General features: G+C 42.0%; 1 protein-coding gene across 2 annotated transcripts; it reads left to right on the top strand.

The window, feature by feature from the left end:
• Positions 1 to 2,082: 2,082 nt before the first annotated feature.
• On the top strand, positions 2,083 to 10,969 carry S1PR3 (sphingosine-1-phosphate receptor 3). Of its 2 annotated transcripts, XM_073344913.1 has the most exons (3): positions 2,083 to 2,428; positions 2,891 to 3,053; positions 9,246 to 10,969. In XM_073344913.1, exon 3 carries the CDS (start codon positions 9,415 to 9,417, stop codon positions 10,555 to 10,557), a length of 1,143 nt encoding a protein of 380 aa, XP_073201014.1. In that variant the 5' UTR covers positions 2,083 to 2,428; positions 2,891 to 3,053; positions 9,246 to 9,414; the 3' UTR covers positions 10,558 to 10,969. The 2 variants fall into 2 exon arrangements, with proteins under 2 accessions (XP_073201014.1, XP_073201016.1); XM_073344915.1 differs by lacking the exon at positions 2,891 to 3,053.
• The last annotated feature ends 8,089 nt before the right edge of the window (positions 10,970 to 19,058 follow it).

Below are 19,058 nucleotides of genomic sequence, written 5' to 3'. Positions count from 1 at the left end.
GGTGCTGGATCAGAGCCTAAGTTTGTAATGTTCTGGTTGGAGGCAGGGTAAGGCTTTAAGAAACAATGACTAAGTAATAGGCCATCATGTGAGGAACAAATATTGTTTCAATTTTGTGTAATGTGAACAAATGAACCCAAATATAAGTACAGCTGTATAGTCCCATTACCCCAAAGGGTTATTATGCCTAGTGTTAGAGGAAAGTTATATTTGTCATATTTTTTTATGAATTTAGAAAATAAAAATCAGACTTTGAAAAGGCCATTTGTTCTGCCACTCCACCCCTGTTTGTGCTTCTAGCTTTCTCAATGCTTAAAAATTATTCTGTTTTCCAGGATTTGCTTTTCTACTTTCTCAGTAACAAAACTGCAGACAACACGACAGACCTAAGTATTGCATGGCTGAGAATGTGGCACAAATCCCAGCGTGGCTTTGCTCAACTCCAGGGAGGAGACTCCCAAGAAAAATACTGAGTTACTGTAGCTGAGACGAGTTGGCAACCTTACAGGACTGTCTGCACTTAGCAATGGACCTGTTACAGGGAAATTGATTGATGGAAGTGGTTTGTTGCATCACTCATTCTTACAAGTTCAGCACATCTACCTAACAATGCTGTCTTTGGGAGAACAGTTTTGATGCATCCACAGACTCCTTACAAGCATGTTTGTACTTTTTGGAACTCCTGATACATTAAAGTACTCAGGACCTCTTGACCAGATGTTTGCATATTTTCAAAAGCAGCTGCTTCCACATATTGTAATAGAGCCATCTAGAAGTTATGTGGCTATGAATTGTTCTCCTTAACCCCTGAGGATAGGACAAAAAGTAATGGTCCTAAATTACAGCAAGGGAGATTTCAGTTGGACATTAGGAAAAACTTCTTAGCTGTAAGGGTAGTTAAGCACTAGAACAAATTACCTAGAGAGGTTGTGGAATCTCCATCATTGGAGATTTTTAAGAGCAGGTTAGACAAACACCTGTCAGGGATGGTCTAGATAATTCTTAATCCTGCCTCATTGCAGGGGACTGGACTAGATAACATACTAAAGTCCCTTCCAGTCCTTCATTTCTGTGATCCCAGAACTCCCTTTTCTCAGTCAGTATCCCTGCCATTGTCACTGTGGACTTGTGTAAGAAGCTATTCTAGAGGAAGTTAGAGGTGGACAGTGTAGTACCCTTGCTGTGAGCCTCCTTAGAGAAGAGCAGTTCCTCACATTATGTTCGTGTTGCTCCTATTGGCTCCAGTAGGTGCTGCTCTAATACAAATAACATAGTGACATAGACAGGCTGAGCAAAGGAGAGTATGGCTCTGACTCAAGAATGCCAAAAGCTCCAATATCGTAAGGACTATCCAATATTTTTTGAAAATATTAGCATTTTTTTTTTTGCTCCAAACTGTTTGATTCCAATGCAGTTCACTGCTTCAAGGCTCTCCTCTGCCATCCTCCTTTACACCTGTTTTTCCCATTCCTGTCACTACCTTTCCCTGGCAGGCATTGTCCCATCAGACACTGGTAGTGACAGCAGTAAGACCGTAGGGACAGCAGCCAGCCAGCCTCAGTCCTCACCACAAGAGCACAATATTGAGACAAACCTGAGAAAAGGTCTAGAAATGGGACTTGGAAGGAAACGGGGGAGGGGAAAGGTGAAGGAAAGAGGAGAGGAAGGGCAGGGGAGGAAAACTGGGAGGGAGAAAGGAGTGGAGGGGCAGGGTGGGAGGAAATGGGAAATGAGAATGAAAAGACCAGCCTGGGAAGAAAGAGTCAAGGGACAAGGCTAGGCTCAGGGAATGAAGGGCTGGCAGAAAGAGAAAGAGGAGGGACAAGGTGGAGTGGAAAAGAGGAGAGGCAGGGATGGAGGGAGGATGGGGAATAGAATATTGGCAAGAGGTGGAAGGCCCAGGTAGGAGTGGGCCACAGGACGTAGAAGGAGCAGAGAGGAGGGGGATGGACAGCGGCTGAGAGGGACAAAGGGGAGCGGAAGGACCAGAGAGCTGCGAATGGGAGGAGGGCGATACAGAGGGGAGGCGCTGTGAAGCGGGGCGGTGTGCAGCGGCTCCTCCCAGGCAGCCCGAGAAGTTTGCTGAGCATCCCCGAGACACCGCAAAGCTCTGACTCGCTGCAGGGGAGAGTCACATGGGGCGGCTGGGGGGAAGTTCAGCTGGACTTGACGCGTTTGCTGGCTGGTCCTGCTTGGCCCGGAACAGAGTCGGAGAGTGGAGAAAGCAGGAAACCGGAAAGAAGCGGTTTCGGGGGCATTTGCCTGAGACCAGTGTAGTTACTGCCGCGCTAGACCCGTCATCCCCACCCAGAGGACTAGGAGGACACCCACGGAGACACCCCATCTTCTCCAGGATGCTGGGTACCCGAATGCCCCCAAGCGGCAGAGGCGATCTGGGAGCGTGCAGGCAATAGCTCGGGTGTAGAACGTGAGTACAAACAAAGCTAAACCGCGGATCTCCACACCTTTAAACTACAGGAAACTCTCCTTAGAAACCTGGCTACGCTCAACTGCCCGCTGCAGGGGCTGTTCGTCAGGAGGTGTCTATAATAATAACAACAGGACTCACAATCAGAGTCACGATCGTCTTTAATTGCCCGGCTATAGGTCGGTAGTGAGGTATCTGTTGGCTGGTTGGATTATTTGGCGCTGGTTCGGGGAGGGGTATTTTTAAAAAGGGGGGGGAGGGATGTCATGCTTGATTCCTGCCTGGAATTCAGCCCCGCACATCCCCGCACCCGGCTTTGTGAGTCCATTCAGTCCTCCCCTTGCGGAGAGCCGGCTGCAGAGTTTGGGAAAGTTTTGGAGTCTCCGATTGGCTTTTCGTGGAAACTCGCGGCTCGCCTGGCGCTTTTCTAACGGGTCTCACTTCTCCTTGCAAACCCTGCAGGCGGCGGGGTGCGAGCTGGCTGGTCTCTAGCCTGTGTCGGCTTCTAACGAATGCACAAGAGTGAGCTCTGGCGAGCGGTCCAGCTCCCGACCGCGGGACCCACCTCCCTCGCTGTCGCTCTCGAGTCACCTGGTCCCTCGCGTTCCGGAATCCGAACGTTCAGGTCTGTTGCTCCAGCTGGAGGCGGACGCGACGCGGGGTAGATTCTAGTCAGACAAAGGGCAGGCGATCCAGAGCGGGGGTTTAAAGCGGAGCGTGCTATTTTGACGGGTAGAAGCAGAAAACAGGACTCTGAGGAGGCACTTATGTATAAAGTGGTGCTTACAGAAATAAACACCTACCTAGACATTATAAAAAGAAAAGGAGGACTTGTGGCACCTTAGAGACTAACAAATTTATCTGAGCATAAGCTTTCGTGAGCTACAGCAGATGAAGTGAGCTGTAGCTCACGAAAGCTTATGCTCAAATAAATTGGTTAGTCTCTAAGGTGCCACAAGTCCTCCTTTTCTTTTTGCGAATACAGACTAACAGGGCTGCTACTCTGAAACTAGACATTATAGACAATTACAGAGGTGGGGCCAACAACTACACATTGCATGCCACCTCTTCTTTACTGGAGTCTCACTCTTCTGAGCTAGCTGGAGTTAGCGGTGTAGAGGCGTACCAAGTACTTTATCCTGAACCTGAATGCCAGGGGCTGACCTTTACGCCATGGTGGGTGTACTGTGTCGGAAGGACACTGAGGTAGCGTTGCTATTTATGGGCTCAGGTCACTTGCACTAGTCTGATGGCTGCGATATGCTTTGCGAGGAAAGGATTTTTGTGTGTGTGTGTGTGTGTGTGTGTGTGAAAGAGAGAGAGAGAGATCGGCTAATTTGGGCAGATCCAGACGTATTTGTTTAGTCTATTTGTTTAGTCTTGATTTTTAGACCAATTTGCATTTAAACGTTTCAACTAAAGTCAGAGGGCTGGAATTGTGGTACGAGTCCGTCACTTTTGCTAGTCCCAGTTATAAGACGTCATATTATTTGTCCTATTTCCATGTTGATTAATTATCACGAATTTCACCTGAAGAAGTAGTCAAGTCCCAGCCAGCCTTACCTCCATTGTGCTAAGAACACGATTTAAGAGGGCTGTGTGATAGGGCAGTTCCAGTGAACAGTCCTGAAGGAGCTAGTACAGTATCAAGGTTGGTGAGCAAGTTCTGAAACTGAAAATATCATTACAGCCCAAGAGCTTGTAATATTGGAGTCAATTACAAATGAGGATCTCCACCTACAGCTGGTTGTTACATTGGCTTGGGCAAAGTTATATGCTGCGGGAACGCTGCATTTCTCTGGTCATTTCATTAAAAGTTATTTAATTTTGTTCTTGCAAATTTTAGTACCTGTCATATTTTATTCCTCAATACTCTCATGTGGTGATCAGTCTTTGAGGCTTTTTTAAAGTTATACAACTCCCTTGTCAGCTTTTCTAATCAATTCTTTGTCCTATGTACTATACTTAATGTAATTTCTAAGGTTTCCTTATACTGTACTAGATAACCTGGAAAAAAAGTATATGTTGGTGCCACTTGCTGCTTTTTTAGATTTATCTGTTGCCACTTTATTTGGAAAGATCCTTGAAAGGAAATTAGTTTGATATATAAAGTGAAGGCTCACTGTCACACTGATTGAATTTTCGGGAGAGTGGTTAAACAGGTAAAGTTATGAGAGTTGTTCCCGATTAGAAAATTACTTCCTGTTTAGAAAAGTGACTCCCTGCATACCTTTAGTTCTTTGTTTAGAAAAGAAAGATCTTTGACCCAAAGTGAGTGAAAGTCGGGGTCACTGCAACCTTTTAGAATCTGGAAACTGAACAGTGGATGCTTTCCAAGGAGGGAGGGCAGCTAGAGGGAGTGAGGAGGAGAAAAGAGTAAAGATAACTTCTGCCAATATGCTTAAAGCCAAGTTTCAAAACACCCAGAGCTCCTATATGAGAGTTGCACGCTTGCTACTTGGAAGAATTACTAATGCAAAATGCTGTTGTCTAAAAACTAGAAGCCAAGAAAAATAACTCTTTATTAAAGGTTTTGGCCGAAGCCATAAAACTGCCAGCACATTTATTTAAAAAAACTTTTAAATTTCTCATTTGTTTGTGCTTTCCAAGAAATATTGTTCTGACTGCTGATGTTTGTTGTCTAAATCCCATTTGCAGCTAGAGCCATTCAATTGCAAACAGGGAATGTAGATTAAAATTCACCTATGTTCCCAGAAAGCTTTTTGTATTCTTAAATTTAATGCCCCCAGGGCGTGCCTGACAAACTACACACATTTACTCATCATCTGGAAAAGCTTTAAAAATAAATAAAAATAGAAGAAACTTTGGCGTCGTACACATATTCTTTTCTTTTCCTTCTCCTTTCTTAAAATTGTCATTTGTGGGTAAAGCAAATGGCTACATATGGAGAAGGATGGAGACCTGGAATGTGTGGAGTGTCTCTCCAGTCCCTTTATTCAAGAGGGTTTTTTGTTGCTGCTTGGAATGTAGGAAAAGGTCAATTCCAGTGGTGTACTGGATAGAGATATAATTCAGTTATCAATGTGACTGTGTAATATAATATGTCCTTGTATAGACAAAAGTAAGAGTGAGAACACAAAAACAATGAGCCAAACTCTTTTCTCCTTTATACCCATAAAACCTCTTTGCCTTCAGGGTGGGTGTAACAGAAAGCAAAGTCGTTCTGTTGTTGTTCCAGACAATATAACTCCTAGATGACTATTTCTTCAGTCTACTGCAAGTTGCTGAGTGTCTATTTTGTGGTGCTGAGAGCCCTCAGTTCCCAATGGGAGTCTTGCAGGTGTTGCTTAGCACTTTGCAAGATAGAACAACACATTACTTATGTGTAATGGACCAGCTCCTGCTCCATTGATTTCAGTGGTGCAAGACTGGAACCAACAGTGTTGGAGCAGATCTTTGGCTTCCATACAGTCCCATGAACCACTCCAGCAGCACGCTGAGACCACAAAGTGTATTAATTGGGCAGTTAGGTATTTCCCTGGCTTGGGAAAATCCCCAGCTACCACAGCCACATTACTGACTCTATGCTACTTCCTCTGTTCTCAACATAGAGAGTATATGGGCAACCCTGATGTGCTTTGGGATCCCAGGCCAATTTAGTGGGTGCTGGGGAGCCATTTCTGCTGGTGTGAGTTAGAGCAGCAAAGGAGGCTGCTATACTTTGTATATAGGGACAAACTGGCCCCCAGCAGCACTGGTGTTTGGGGGAGAAAGTGAGGTGTAAAGGTGGTATACATCCATCTTTGCCCCCTGCCTTGAGGTCTGTACTGAGAACAGCTGAATCAGACATGTAGATGAAGCTTTGATATTTAAGTGTTCTCAGTAAGACTTTCACATGAATCTCCAGATACAGTTTTTCAAGGTGAGTGGATATCACATTGTTGTGAATATGATGGGAGAGAGAGAAGTTTCACAGCTTTCCTGCTGTTATTGTTTAGCTGGAAACAAGTTTCTGCTAGGGCAATTTAAAGGAGACCTGGAAATATATTAGGGCTTTGTGATTTTTTTGTTTCTTTAATTTATGATGTATGAAGAAGACTTGAATGGCTTTTGTTTGATTTAGAGGAAGTGAGAGTGGGAAAGTCCTGTTTCTTTGTTGCATTAGAAGTTGGTCTCATCTACCCTATTTTACTTGGAACATTCTATGGACAACAGGAGAAATAGAAGGATTAGTAAGCAGTGACCAGTCATTTGTATGTAACTGACATTAAGATATTTTGTAGAATGTCTATATCTGTAGTGCTATGTTGACAAAGAAGTGTCCTGTAAAATGTTCTATCTGACAATGTCTTCTTATAGTAATATTCAACTAACTATTAAAAAAAATTAGCAGGCCATATTATGCCATTGATTTTTAAGCAGAAAAACAGGAAGTTCTGCTTAAAAATCAATAGCATAATATGGTCCAAAACATTATTTTTAAATGTTGCTTCCAGATTAAATTTTAATTTTCAAGCATTTTCCTAAATTATTTATTGCATTATTATTAATATAAACATTGAAAAGGTTCATCAGTGAGATTTATTTTCTGTAGGTCCTAACTGGTAATACTGCTTACTTTAGATCATGTTGATAAAATCCATCGTTCAGCAGGAAACTCTATTGTTGATTGTCCAATACACTGTCCAAAGCAAGCAAAGATTTACGTTGATTGTGATACTGCATATGATCATAATTTTAACAATAGGTAGTTAAGAACAATGGAAGATATCCTGTGTCTTTTTTGTTGATTAAATATATAGTCCATGTCCTCAGGTGGTGTAAATTGGTGTAGCTAATACTGGCTTTAATAGAGCTGTGCTGATTTACACCAGCTGAGGTTCTGGTTGATAAAGTTTAATATTTCATTGGTCACACAGGGGACAGAAAGCAACATATTTGTTCTTCTACATAACAAAATGATGGCTCTACTCACAAAATAGTTACTACTGAAATATTTATTTTGTTGCGTGTGATACTGTAAGGAGGTTTCCATTATATCATATATGTAAACATCAACTAATCATTTTCTTGTGTGCCCAGTGATGAATATCTTTGCTTGATCTAACTATCGAACTATGGCTAGCTGATTTCTTCTGTGGTCACACATAAAAATGTATTATAGTGGGAAGGCATTTACAGTGAATGTGGACAATGTGAAATGACTTTTATAGTGAAGGAGAAACATCCAAAAAGTTTCAGTGCAATACAGCGTGCAGATTGTAAATTATTTATGATAGTCAGCCTCTGCTAAGAATAAAGTTGTTTTGTTTAAAAGGTTCAGATTTATAGGGCCTCAGAAAAACTGTTGGCAACCTAATGGTCCAATCCTATTCCAGTGACATCAGTGGGAGTTTTGCCTCCCATCTTCAGTGGGAAAAGGATCAGGCCCAAGTTATAACAGTGTTATTGAACAATGTATGTATTTTTTATAGTACCTAATAACTAAGTGCTGGTACCAGTCTGACCATGCAGTATCTAAGTTCTAACAATTCCTGCAAAATCGTAAGGCTGAAGCACCACCATACTTACATCATCACATATTATTTTTGCATAGTCATGTAGTCCTTTTGCAGTATTTGTATGCCATAATAAAAAAATATGAGCCTCGGGTCCTCTATTGTGAATTTATATGATATCAAAGTTCATGGAAAAAACTAGTGATGATTCAAAGCCATGACAGAGAAAGAAAAATCAAAGCTGTTTTTAAAAGTATTAGTAAAATATTAAGTCTGATTAATCTTTCACGTATAATTAAATCGAGAAACTAATGTAGTTCTGAAGTTACATGCTATGAACTACTGATTTCTTTTCATTAGATGGCACAAATAAAGGTTGGACTTAATTTGTATATAAAGTAATGATACGGAAAAGTTACCTAATGCAACCAATTAGTAGAATTGTCTTTGAGCTCGTGGGTTTTCAGACACCATCTTAACTATAAATAGTATAATTTTGCCATGTTAAGAGAGAGAAACTATTTTAGACATTTATAACACATCTATTACAGTAGCAGCTGGGGCCTGGGTACCTGACAAGTTGAGCACAAGTGGCTAAAATCCACCTTTATACCTTTTCTAATCCTAGGGCTGCCAGGGACCAAAACAGCTCCCACAGCCACTTTTAACAGTCACAGGGATGTTCCACTGGTTTGACATCAGCAGAGCACATAGCATTCAAGCACCGCTGCCTAGACCCTGTCACACTCCCAATCTGCCCCAGAATATCTCCATCCTATCCCAAACTGCCTCATCATCACCTCTGGATTCTCCCATGCTCATCAACACTTTAGAGATGGTGCAAAGTCACTTTGTACCTCTTCAGTGGCCCAGGGAGCATAACAGGAGCTGAGGATCTGATTTGTTATCTTAAAAACTGTGTTGGCTTTGGAGGATTTCAAGTAAAACTACTTACAATTATTCCTGCTTAGAGTCAAAATTAGGTAGTTAATAAACTCCCTGAGATTGGTTGGGTGTTTGTGCTAAACCTTCCTCCCTACTCCTCAGTTTCACGTAAAGTACTTTGTTTACTCAGCAATAGTTATTTTGGATCCGACAACACAGGGAGTCAATACCCGCCATTTCCGTCTTTTTTCATCAGTAGAATTATAATCAAATTATATGACTAAAGTTTTAGTTAGTAGGTGGTTGGCTTTCAGATTCCAAATGATCAAACCCACTGTAACATCAATCCTTGGTATATATTTAATGCTCCCCACAAATTTAATGTTCCTTTAAATTATTATAAGGCATATACATAGGATTTGCTTTATATAAAGACAGTGATATTGACTCTACTTACTTTTTTTCTCCCCCAGGTTCTTGGTTTCACTGCCACTGCTGGATGTTGACATGCAACAACTACTGAAGCCTGGGGCATCCTCAAACGACTCAGAGAACTGCTTTGGGGAATGTGACTTGAGTTCCCTCTTGTGGAAAGATATTGGAATTAGACTTTCATGATTTTAAAAACAAAACAAACAAATTATGGCGACAGTTACTATGCCATTTGTTGCTACGTTCACCACTCCAGGAAATGAAGAATCTGACTCTGTAATTGTGCTACATTATAATTATACAGGAAAACTTATTCTAAGAGAAAAGGCGACTGATCGCATAGGGTTAACAACTGTTTCATTTCTGATCATATGTAGTTTCATAGTCCTGGAAAACTTGATGGTGTTGATTGCCATATGGAAAAATAACAAATTTCACAACCGTATGTACTTTTTTATTGGCAATCTAGCTCTCTGTGATCTGTTGGCTGGAATTGTTTACAAAGTAAACATTCTTATGTCTGGAAAAAGAACTCTGAGCCTGTCCTACACAATCTGGTTTATTAGGGAAGGAAGTATGTTTGTTGCCCTAGGAGCTTCCACTTTAAGCTTATTAGCCATAGCCATTGAGAGACATTTAACTATGATCAAAATGAGGCCTTATGATGCAAATAAAAAGTACAGGGTCTTCCTTCTTATTGGAACATGTTGGCTTATCTCGGTTTCCCTCGGTGCCTTACCAATCCTTGGCTGGAACTGTATCAGCAATTTACCAGACTGCTCAACAATTTTGCCTCTTTATTCCAAGAAATATGTTGTATTTTGCATAAGTATCTTCATAGCCATTTTGGTGGCAATTGTTATCCTTTATGCACGTATTTACATACTGGTAAAATCCAGTAGCCGTAACGTCACTAATCATAGTAACTCAGAGAGATCTATGGCACTACTTAGGACAGTTGTTATTGTAGTTGGTGTTTTCATTGCTTGTTGGTCTCCATTATTTATTCTGTTGCTTATAGATGTAGCCTGCAGAGTAAAAGAATGTGCCATTTTATACAAGGCTGACTGGTTCATTGCTTTGGCTGTCCTCAATTCTGCGATGAATCCCATCATCTACACTTTAGCCAGCAAGGAAATGCGTCGGGCTTTCTTTCGCCTTGTTTGTGGCTGTCTAGTGAAGACCAATGTGGCTAGATCTTTGCCTATTCAGCCCACTCCAGATCAAAGCAGAAGTAAGTCTAGCAGCAGCAATGCACAGAAACCAAAGGATGATTTCCCACAGATTAGTGTTCCCTCAAGTATAAATGAAAAAGATAAATCATCATTTCAGAATGGAAACTTGTGCAAATGAAGGACTCTGCAAGTCAAGGACTCATCTATGGCTTTGTAGGATTCAATTACAAGCTTTCCATTTTCATGCACTTAAATTGTAACTTAAATCAAGGGGAAGATACTAACCACTTAGTTAACTGAGTGTCTATTTATCACATGACTTGTTTTGCTTTGGGTTTTAATTCTGTAAAAGATCTGACTCAGGAAAGCTTTTTCTACTACCCAACAGTCTGCACAAAATCCTTGTGTCATGATGACATGTATGACATCAGTGTATTTGGTAAAGTCTGATCTTACAGTACATCTACATCACCTATAAGAAACATCAGCTATTATACGTATCCCACTATCCTGTTTATTGTTAATTGGGAGAAAAGTTACTTACATTATACAAAGTGCATTATATTTCTCTATACATATTTTGCTGTTATGTTAATAGCCTTACATGTATGTGGTATAAATAACTGTATATTTGTACATTTCTTTATTAAATAGTAATTGTATAGCAAAAGTTTGTATTATGCTATGCATAGTATTACAGTATATAATGCAATAATACAGATTATACAAGTATGTAGAAGTTTCAAATTGTATGTTTGAAAATGTATGAAGTAGTAATCCTGAACTGAGCAGATAAAGATGCTATGTCTACTCAGTAGTTTTTCTTGCAACCAGTAATCACAGATTGCTCATGTTTACATAGTAACAGTATGATCACTAGGGCCGTGGCCAAATTTTTTCAGTTTATTTTATGCAAACTGTATCGAATAACCACTAAAAGCAAGTATATATGTTTGTTATTCAAGGTAGTTAAAATATGATCTAACAATTCACACATATATCAAGGGTAGGTACTTTTCCAATGCATGTATTTTTACTTACATTTTTAAATATATTGCAAACAGTATGTCAAACCTGTGAAAGTCTCTACAAAGTGGCATTCTTCCACAGTTAAAACAGGCTTCCTTTAAAAAGGCAATGGACCCTGACAAAATCCTTGCACAACTTCTGGAGTCCCATCCAGGAGCTAGTACAGCGTGGAGCTGTATTAACATCTTCTAGGGACAGATCCAGCTGATGCAGAACTGTTCATTTGGAGTCATGCTGCACAAGAGAAGGCATATTACAGTTTGTTCCTCTGGATGTGGAATGGCTCCCCATGAGTCCACTGGGGACCTGGCCCTCTGCACCCATGTTGGCACCCCAAATCTATCCCCTGTGAGTACTTTGTGGACTTTTCCTGCCCCGCAATCCCCTTCCAAATGTGTTATCCCAAGAGGAGGTAGTCTGGTCCATTGTGATTAACAGCTCATAAATACATGGGGCCAGAGCCTCAGCTGGTCTAAAGCAGCATAGCTTGCTTGAAGTCAGTGCAGCATGCCTAATTTACACACAAGTATAAAGGAGTTGTGCTTTAAGGCTGGGATTTTTTCAAAGGGACCTATGTGAATCAGGTGCTCAAATTAGCTCTCATTGACTTTCAATAGCAGTTGAGCACCTAATTCCCTTGGACCCATTTGAAAAGACCAGCCTAAATGAATCAAACCAAGCATTAGAGTCATAGAGTTTAAGACCAGAAGGGACCACCAGATCATCTAGTCTCAGTGTATATCACAGTCCCCCACCCCACCTAGCACCCACACATTAAATCCAACAACCAAAATTAGACCAAAGTATTACAGCCCACAGGAGACTAGACTATTATGTGCCGTAGGGAAAAAAGGGGCACACCACTGCCTGAAGCCCCTGCAATGGCAGGGAAATCACTAAGTAAGGTATCGTAATTCTCAAAAAATCATAACTCTTCTTAATTCACAACTTACAAAAACTGGTGCTTAGTTTTCTTTCTTGTAATTAAAGCAGCTGTGTTTAAAGAATATGTACAGTGCAGAAACCCTGTAATGTATGTAGCAAAAGCCTTTCGACATATACCGTTTTGCCTTTTCATTGTCAAGTGCAAGGTAAGAGTCTACGTGTAAAAATGTCAGTAGTCTTCTGACAGCTGTAAAAAGAAAGAGGCTGATTTTGCAGCAACTGTGAAGATACCAATAAATATGAAATGACTTGTATAAAACAGAGACTTCCCAATGCAGTGAGTTACAATTTATAAGCCACTTGAAAGAAAATCTTGGCAAAGAGTGGCAAGAAAACAAGTGTACTGACATAGGAAACTGAACTGTGGCTATGAAGTGAATCAAAGCTGTAGGATTTGTATGTGTATTTGTTATAAACTGAACTGTGGCTATATTGTAGTTTCATGGTTTATCTCTTTACATCTTGGAGTGATGTGTGGTTATACTCTCCAGTCTTGGACAGCTCTCTTGACAGGAGTGTCATTAAAAATGTTTGCTAAAGTCCTTCTGTTACCTGTTCTTCTAAATGTTTGATTTGTTTAAATGACCAGTCTTCCCCTAGCCCAAAAGCTCCATTCTCAGCTATTGTAAACAGGAAGGGCTTGAGCAACTCAACTCCCATTAGTGTGAGGGAAAGCAGTGTGGCTGTTGTCTGGCTAGGCCGAAAGAATGACAGGAGACATTAGATATGGGTTTAATCAGGCCGCTACTTTATTAGTAGATGTCTGGGAGTAACCCAGCAGATAAAATGTGCAGTGCAGGAGAAAACCCCCACAATTCACTGGGGGGTGGTGTTAGCCGATGGCCAAGGATGTTTGGTGAGGTGCCAGCTATGCCCGTTTTATACCATCCGTGACTTTAACCGCTAGGACGCACTGTCCCTTCGCGGCAGGCAGCCCGGGCTAGGCTGACGGATGCCCCAAGGTCCTAAACACCGTGACTTTAACTGCTAGAGCTCAGAGCTCCTTCGCAGTGGGCAGTCAACACTGACTGACAGGTGCCCCAATGGCAGCACTAAGAGCCTCTCCACACCCGTGACTTTAACTGCTAGAGCTCAGAGCTCCTTCGCAGTGGGCAGTCAGGATTGACTGGCAGGCGCCCCAAGAGTTTGCCCCGTGGACGCGGCACAACTCAACGCTAGGCTCTTAGTACTCTCACCTAATGGCCAGGCTTTATAGCCAAAACGGCTGAGGTTCTTTAATTGTGTTGGCTGCTTTACAGTAAACCAGAGAAACAAGTCAGGCTTATGCACAAATGGTTACCAAAATTTATTAAACTAGATTCTAATCATGTGGTTACAAAATTGCTAGTGCCTACTTACTTAAATGTAGAGATGTTACACACACAAACAAGTTACAAAACTGAAGCCACAATCCCAAAGAAAGAAAACAAAGTATAGAGCTCTATTTCAAAATATGTGTACACTAAAGATAGGAGATCAGGTGTGGGTGCTTCTTACCCTCCTTGCATCTCTCGATTCCAGCGGTGCCAAGCCAGGATCGGTCACTCAATTCCGCGGAAAGACGAATAAGGGACAAGGTTTAGGGACCCTCTTAGCTGCAGAAGCCCTGGGAGGCAGTCACTTATCTGACCAGCAGATAGATAGTGAAAAGCACTCAAAAATCATGATGCTGTAGGTCCCATACTTATACCTCTGTACTCCTTTATTCTCTTTCTCCTTTCTTATGCCAAATTGGGGCTGGTCTGTCTGGGCGATGCCAGCTCTCACAAGAGTAGTTTACACTTGCAAGGGAGAGAAACAATAAGTGTCGACTACTGGACATTCCTTTTATCAGGGTAAATATTTTCCCACCTAGGATGTCGGGGTGTGTGCATCACGCTATTTAGTAGGGGCTAAGAGCCATGTCTGTCACAGGGCCTCTGCCTGCTGTGAGCCTAATCGTTGTATATGTTCCCAGAGGCACATTGGAGCAGCACACCTGGGCTTCTCACAGCTTCAAAGGCTGTGCTGGAATTTATGTTAAGTGCCCTGTTGTTTTGGCTCCCTTGTGTTCCCAGCAATGCTTATCTGAGAGGGGGGGCTGGTTGTCTGGCTACAGGTGGGGAGTGCTTTTTTCAAGCACCCCCCCCACACACACACACACTTTTCTGTTCATGTCCCTCCAGCAGATCCACTGCCGGGAACCGCCAATTCCGGGGCGGGGAGCTTCCACCAGCTCCCCCGTTCCCTTTTCATCCAGGTCCCTCCAGCAATTCCCTTGCTGGTACCTTTCCGACCACCCCCGGTTAAGGTGGACGCTAATGATGGGGGGGTTGGCTCCCGGCTTTACCAATCAGAGGAGTCCCCAACTGCCCCCGGCTTGCTCAGTTACCAAGCACCTCTTCTTAATTCCTTTTCCAAGCCATTTATCCGTTCTTTTGTGCCTTAAATTATGGAGTTCCTGAACTGAAGATCCGCTATACACTTAAATAAAGAGTTGTGATATATGGCCTACCGCCCATCATGCTGTGCATGAACAGAGCCCACCTGAACCTGCTGCGAGGAAGGCAAAAAATCCCCACTGCACCTGGCCATTATGTTGGTGAGGGAAAAATTCCTTCCCAGCCCCCCTTAACAGGGCAGCTAGCGTAATGCCCACAGCAGATATAGCTAATTACCTGGCATATTTCTGACCTAAATAGGGAGGGAGGATGGGTGCTACCTAGCCTGTTCGGAGTGATGAGGGGAGTCCAGGCCCAGGCTGACCTTTTTAAACCCCTCATTCCTAGGTGGTGAGTCATCCAGCACACGGACTGCTTTTCCAGCAGTTTTACATCTCCCCTCCTCCCCAGAAGCCAGAAAGCATTGCTCTCTTCTCACAGCCAGCCAGACATGCTCCCCCTTGCTTAAAGCGCAGGGCAGTGAAACTCACCCCATGCCTCAAGTTAAGAATGGTATGTGTGTGTCTCCATACTTAGATCTGAAATAAGAATGAAAATACGTGCAGTAGAACCTCAGTTACAAACACCTCGGGAATGGAGATTGTTAGTAAGTCTGAAATGTTTGTAACTCTGAACAAAACATTACGGTTGTTCTTTCAAAAGTTTACAACTGAACATTGACTTAATACAGCTTTGAAACTTTACCATGCAGAAGAAAAATGCTGCTTTCCCTTTATTTTTCTTAGTAGTTTACATTTAAACACAGAACTATACTGTATTTGCTTCTTTTTTTTTTTTTTTTTGGCTCTGCTACTGCCTGATTGTGTACTTCAGGTTCCAAATGAGGTGTGTGGTTGACTGGTCAATTTGTAACTCTAGTATTCATAACTCTGAGGTTCTACTGTCATAGCCAAAGCCCACATACATGTCCATAAGCCTGAGCTTAAATGCCCCCTTCCATTCTAAGAAACTATTTGAGTTAGCCCAATTTACAAGCTATGTAAGCCATTCAACTGTTTGGGGCCTCATGGTTCTGGGTTGACATGGCAACCTTCCACCCAACCCTGATCTCTCCCCTTCATTCTGGCAGTGGATTCCAATGGAGAGGAAACTCATCATTCGAATTCACTTCCTGCAGCTCAGCACTGTGCTCATTTTAAAGCTAGCTACTCAGCTTGTGCATGCCTATGCAATAGCCAATATTACAATATATGAGGCAGTTATACACAAATGGATAAATCTAGCTCTGTTCTTCATGGGAACTCAGAGCACTGCCCACTGCAGAACCAGCATGGCTCTACTGTAGAAAGGGGAGCCTGGATTTAGAAAGCCCACCTGGCAGTGCAAACACAATGGGGATTGAGGGGCAGGGAAACTAGGGGATTGACAGTGATGATGGGACTACAGGTGCTGTGGAGGGTATCCATCCTTGATTCTTTCACCACAAACACCAAAGAATATCTTAGAATGCAGCCCAAATAACTGGTTCTGCACTGGGCCAAAAGTTGCACTTATGTGGGATCAGAATCAGACCCTCAGTCTAGCTGATTTGTTGTACATAGAGGAAAAGCCACAAAAGAAATACACGCTTCACACTCATTATTTCAGAGCCTTTATTTTTGTTCCAGACTACAAAAGAAACCACCTAAGGAAAAGAGCTTTCACAAGAGTTTTTATTGCCAACAGTCTTACAGCGTTACAGTATTTTAAAATCATTAAGTACCATAAACTTTTTAGAAAACTTTTTTTGAAATCTCAAACCTTTGAACCAAAGTTATGATGTAGCAGTCACCTTTCAAAGAAATGGAACAAGCGTGTGTGTTTGTGTAGAAAACTTAGTTAAATTATAAAAGTCATGTCTGAAAGCACTGTATCTACACAAATACAATGTCAACCAAATATGACAGGCTCTGACTCTGTTGCAGTCAAAGGGAGTTTGGCCTCTGATTTCAGTGGGAACAAGCTCAGATCCTTAGTAATTAAGTTAAATGCTCTAAGGGTTTGCTACACAAGCAGAATTATGCTATTTCATAATAAAGGCACATTTCCCAGTAACCAATTGTAATTAGAAGTGAAGCATTGCCTGAAAGTTCATTATTTTCACCTGCCATAATAATAAAAATTAAAACAAATAATGTTCACGCAACTCCATCTGCTATCATAAAATCCACAAAGCTATGAAATCCTGAGAGGGGTTGATCAACTCTCACTGGACCATATTCTTTGAGCTGAATTCCACCAGTGCAAACCTGGTGTAGCATCACTTAATTTAATGGACTACATGGGATTTACACTGATGTAATCAGAGCACAATTTCATCCATTGACTTCAGCTGGAGCTGTAGGTTCAGCCTCTCTCAAGAGCCTGGACAGTCCTTTCCAGTGGTAAACCCCATGGAAGCAGGTTAAATTGGAAGAGAACTCAAAGGAGAGTTTTCTCTGAGTTTTGCCAGTACCGTTTGCCCAGTCACAGAATGAGCTGAGCTGTGGGGCCTGCCCACAAACCTAAGGATTCCCCTAGCATCTACATTAGTGCTGCCTCCACTGTTTGTAAAGCTCCAGTTCCCCATCCACACTCCCTAGTGGCTATGGCAGCAAGGAGCATCCCTGGCCACAGCTACTTCTGACCTCCCCTTAAAGAGGGAAATTCTACAAGGAAGCTAATACAAGGTACTGCCTTTCTCAAGTAATCTGTGGGATAAGAGGGAGGCTGGGTTGATGTGCATCAGCCCAGCCTCCCACTGATCCAACATGGGGCTGCCCACTCCCCACCCCACAAGCACACCCAATCAGTGCCCTTCCTCCTCCATGAATGCCAACCCTCAGAGTGCTGTCCATCGTGTCCAAGGAAGGAACAGGATGTTACTGTAGAGTTGGCTAACCCACCAACTCCATCCTTTTGCAGACGAGAGAGGAAAATCTCGGCACACAGACCAGGATATTATCTGGCCCAGAATCAGGACATATAGCAGCAATTATTTGTGTTATGAAAATGGTAATTGGCAAAATCTTATTAATGGGGTTTGTTTCAGTTCTCACATGGATTCTTGTAGATCAACAATAACTCTGTTGGAGCAAATGGAACTACTCCAGTGTAACTGCGGCCAACTCATAACACATTATTTGGCCCTAACTGTCATTTTATTTCCCTAGCATGTTGTAATCTAAAATAATTGGGGTCAAACTCCACCTACTCTGCTGACATGAGCAGTTCATTGACATCAGTCAGCCTCCTCAGTGAAGTAAGCCCTGTAGAATTTGGCCATGGTTCACATTGTGCCTGATTCTGATCTCACTGTTTCTGCTCTAAATCAGGAATGACTTCAATGAAGTAAAAAATGAGTTAAACTAGTGAGTGGAAAACCTGGATAAGGGGGATAAGAATCAGGCCCACTGCCTACATTTAGAGTTTGTCTGTATGCCGTGGCCAAGTTCTCCAGAGGGGTGTGATTTGTAGAGTGGTCTAATCGTCTGTGCTCTTACTACCCCATACAGGTTGTGCTGGCACAAACTGAAAGGCACCTAGTTAATGAGCTACCTTTTAGTTCATGCCAGAAGAGTCTACATGGGGCAGTTAGAGCGCCAAATGTTACAGCACTCCACTATTCACTGTTCCTCTCTAGGGTGCTTTGTTGTGCCATGTAGACAAGTCCTTAGATCTGATAAAAGTAGTGGTGAGTTCATTACTTCCTGCACAAGCTGGAAAATCAAAAATGGGCTAAGTGACTAAATTCCGTGGCTGAAGGATTTCCGAAGAGTCGATTCAGCTCTAAAAACAAAGTGGACACTAGCAGTGGACTAGCAAAAATCTTGGGACATAGTAGAACATTTCATAATAGATTTCATTTTGAACTCACAAAAGTTCCAGGGACAATAAACAACCACAGTATTTCCACACACCACTCATCTTTACAAAGAGACCAGTTTGTACAATTCTCAATCAAAAATGTTTCTAAAAAGTAATAAATTTTGAATGTACTTTTGAAAAAAAAATTACTGCAGTAAGTTTTTTTTAAAAAAATTCATGACTGAAAGGAACATATTCATCTTCCAAAAAAACTCAGCTTGTGCCAGGGTTTAAGTTATGTTTGGACTAGAGAACTTCACTTGGAACAGAAGACATTACTACACAAATGTAGTCACACGGGAAAAAAATCTATTTCCCATACCAACTATATTCATTATTTTTTGTTAGTTTATAATGCATTTTCATTGGTTTATAATGAATATTTTCTGGGTGTTGTTTTTTTTTTTATAACCTCACTGAAGATAGAGGAGGAACTGGG

Source organism: Lepidochelys kempii, chromosome 5 (genome assembly GCF_965140265.1).
Source record: "Lepidochelys kempii isolate rLepKem1 chromosome 5, rLepKem1.hap2, whole genome shotgun sequence".
Taxonomy (NCBI): domain Eukaryota; kingdom Metazoa; phylum Chordata; order Testudines; family Cheloniidae; genus Lepidochelys; species Lepidochelys kempii.
This window is presented reverse-complemented; position numbering and strand designations above follow the sequence as displayed.

What these genes read in the sequence shown, in the direction of transcription:
- S1PR3 (XM_073344915.1), top strand. Translation starts at nt 9,415, where the DNA reads ATGGCGACAGTTACTATGCCATTTGTTGCTACGTTCACCACTCCAGGA.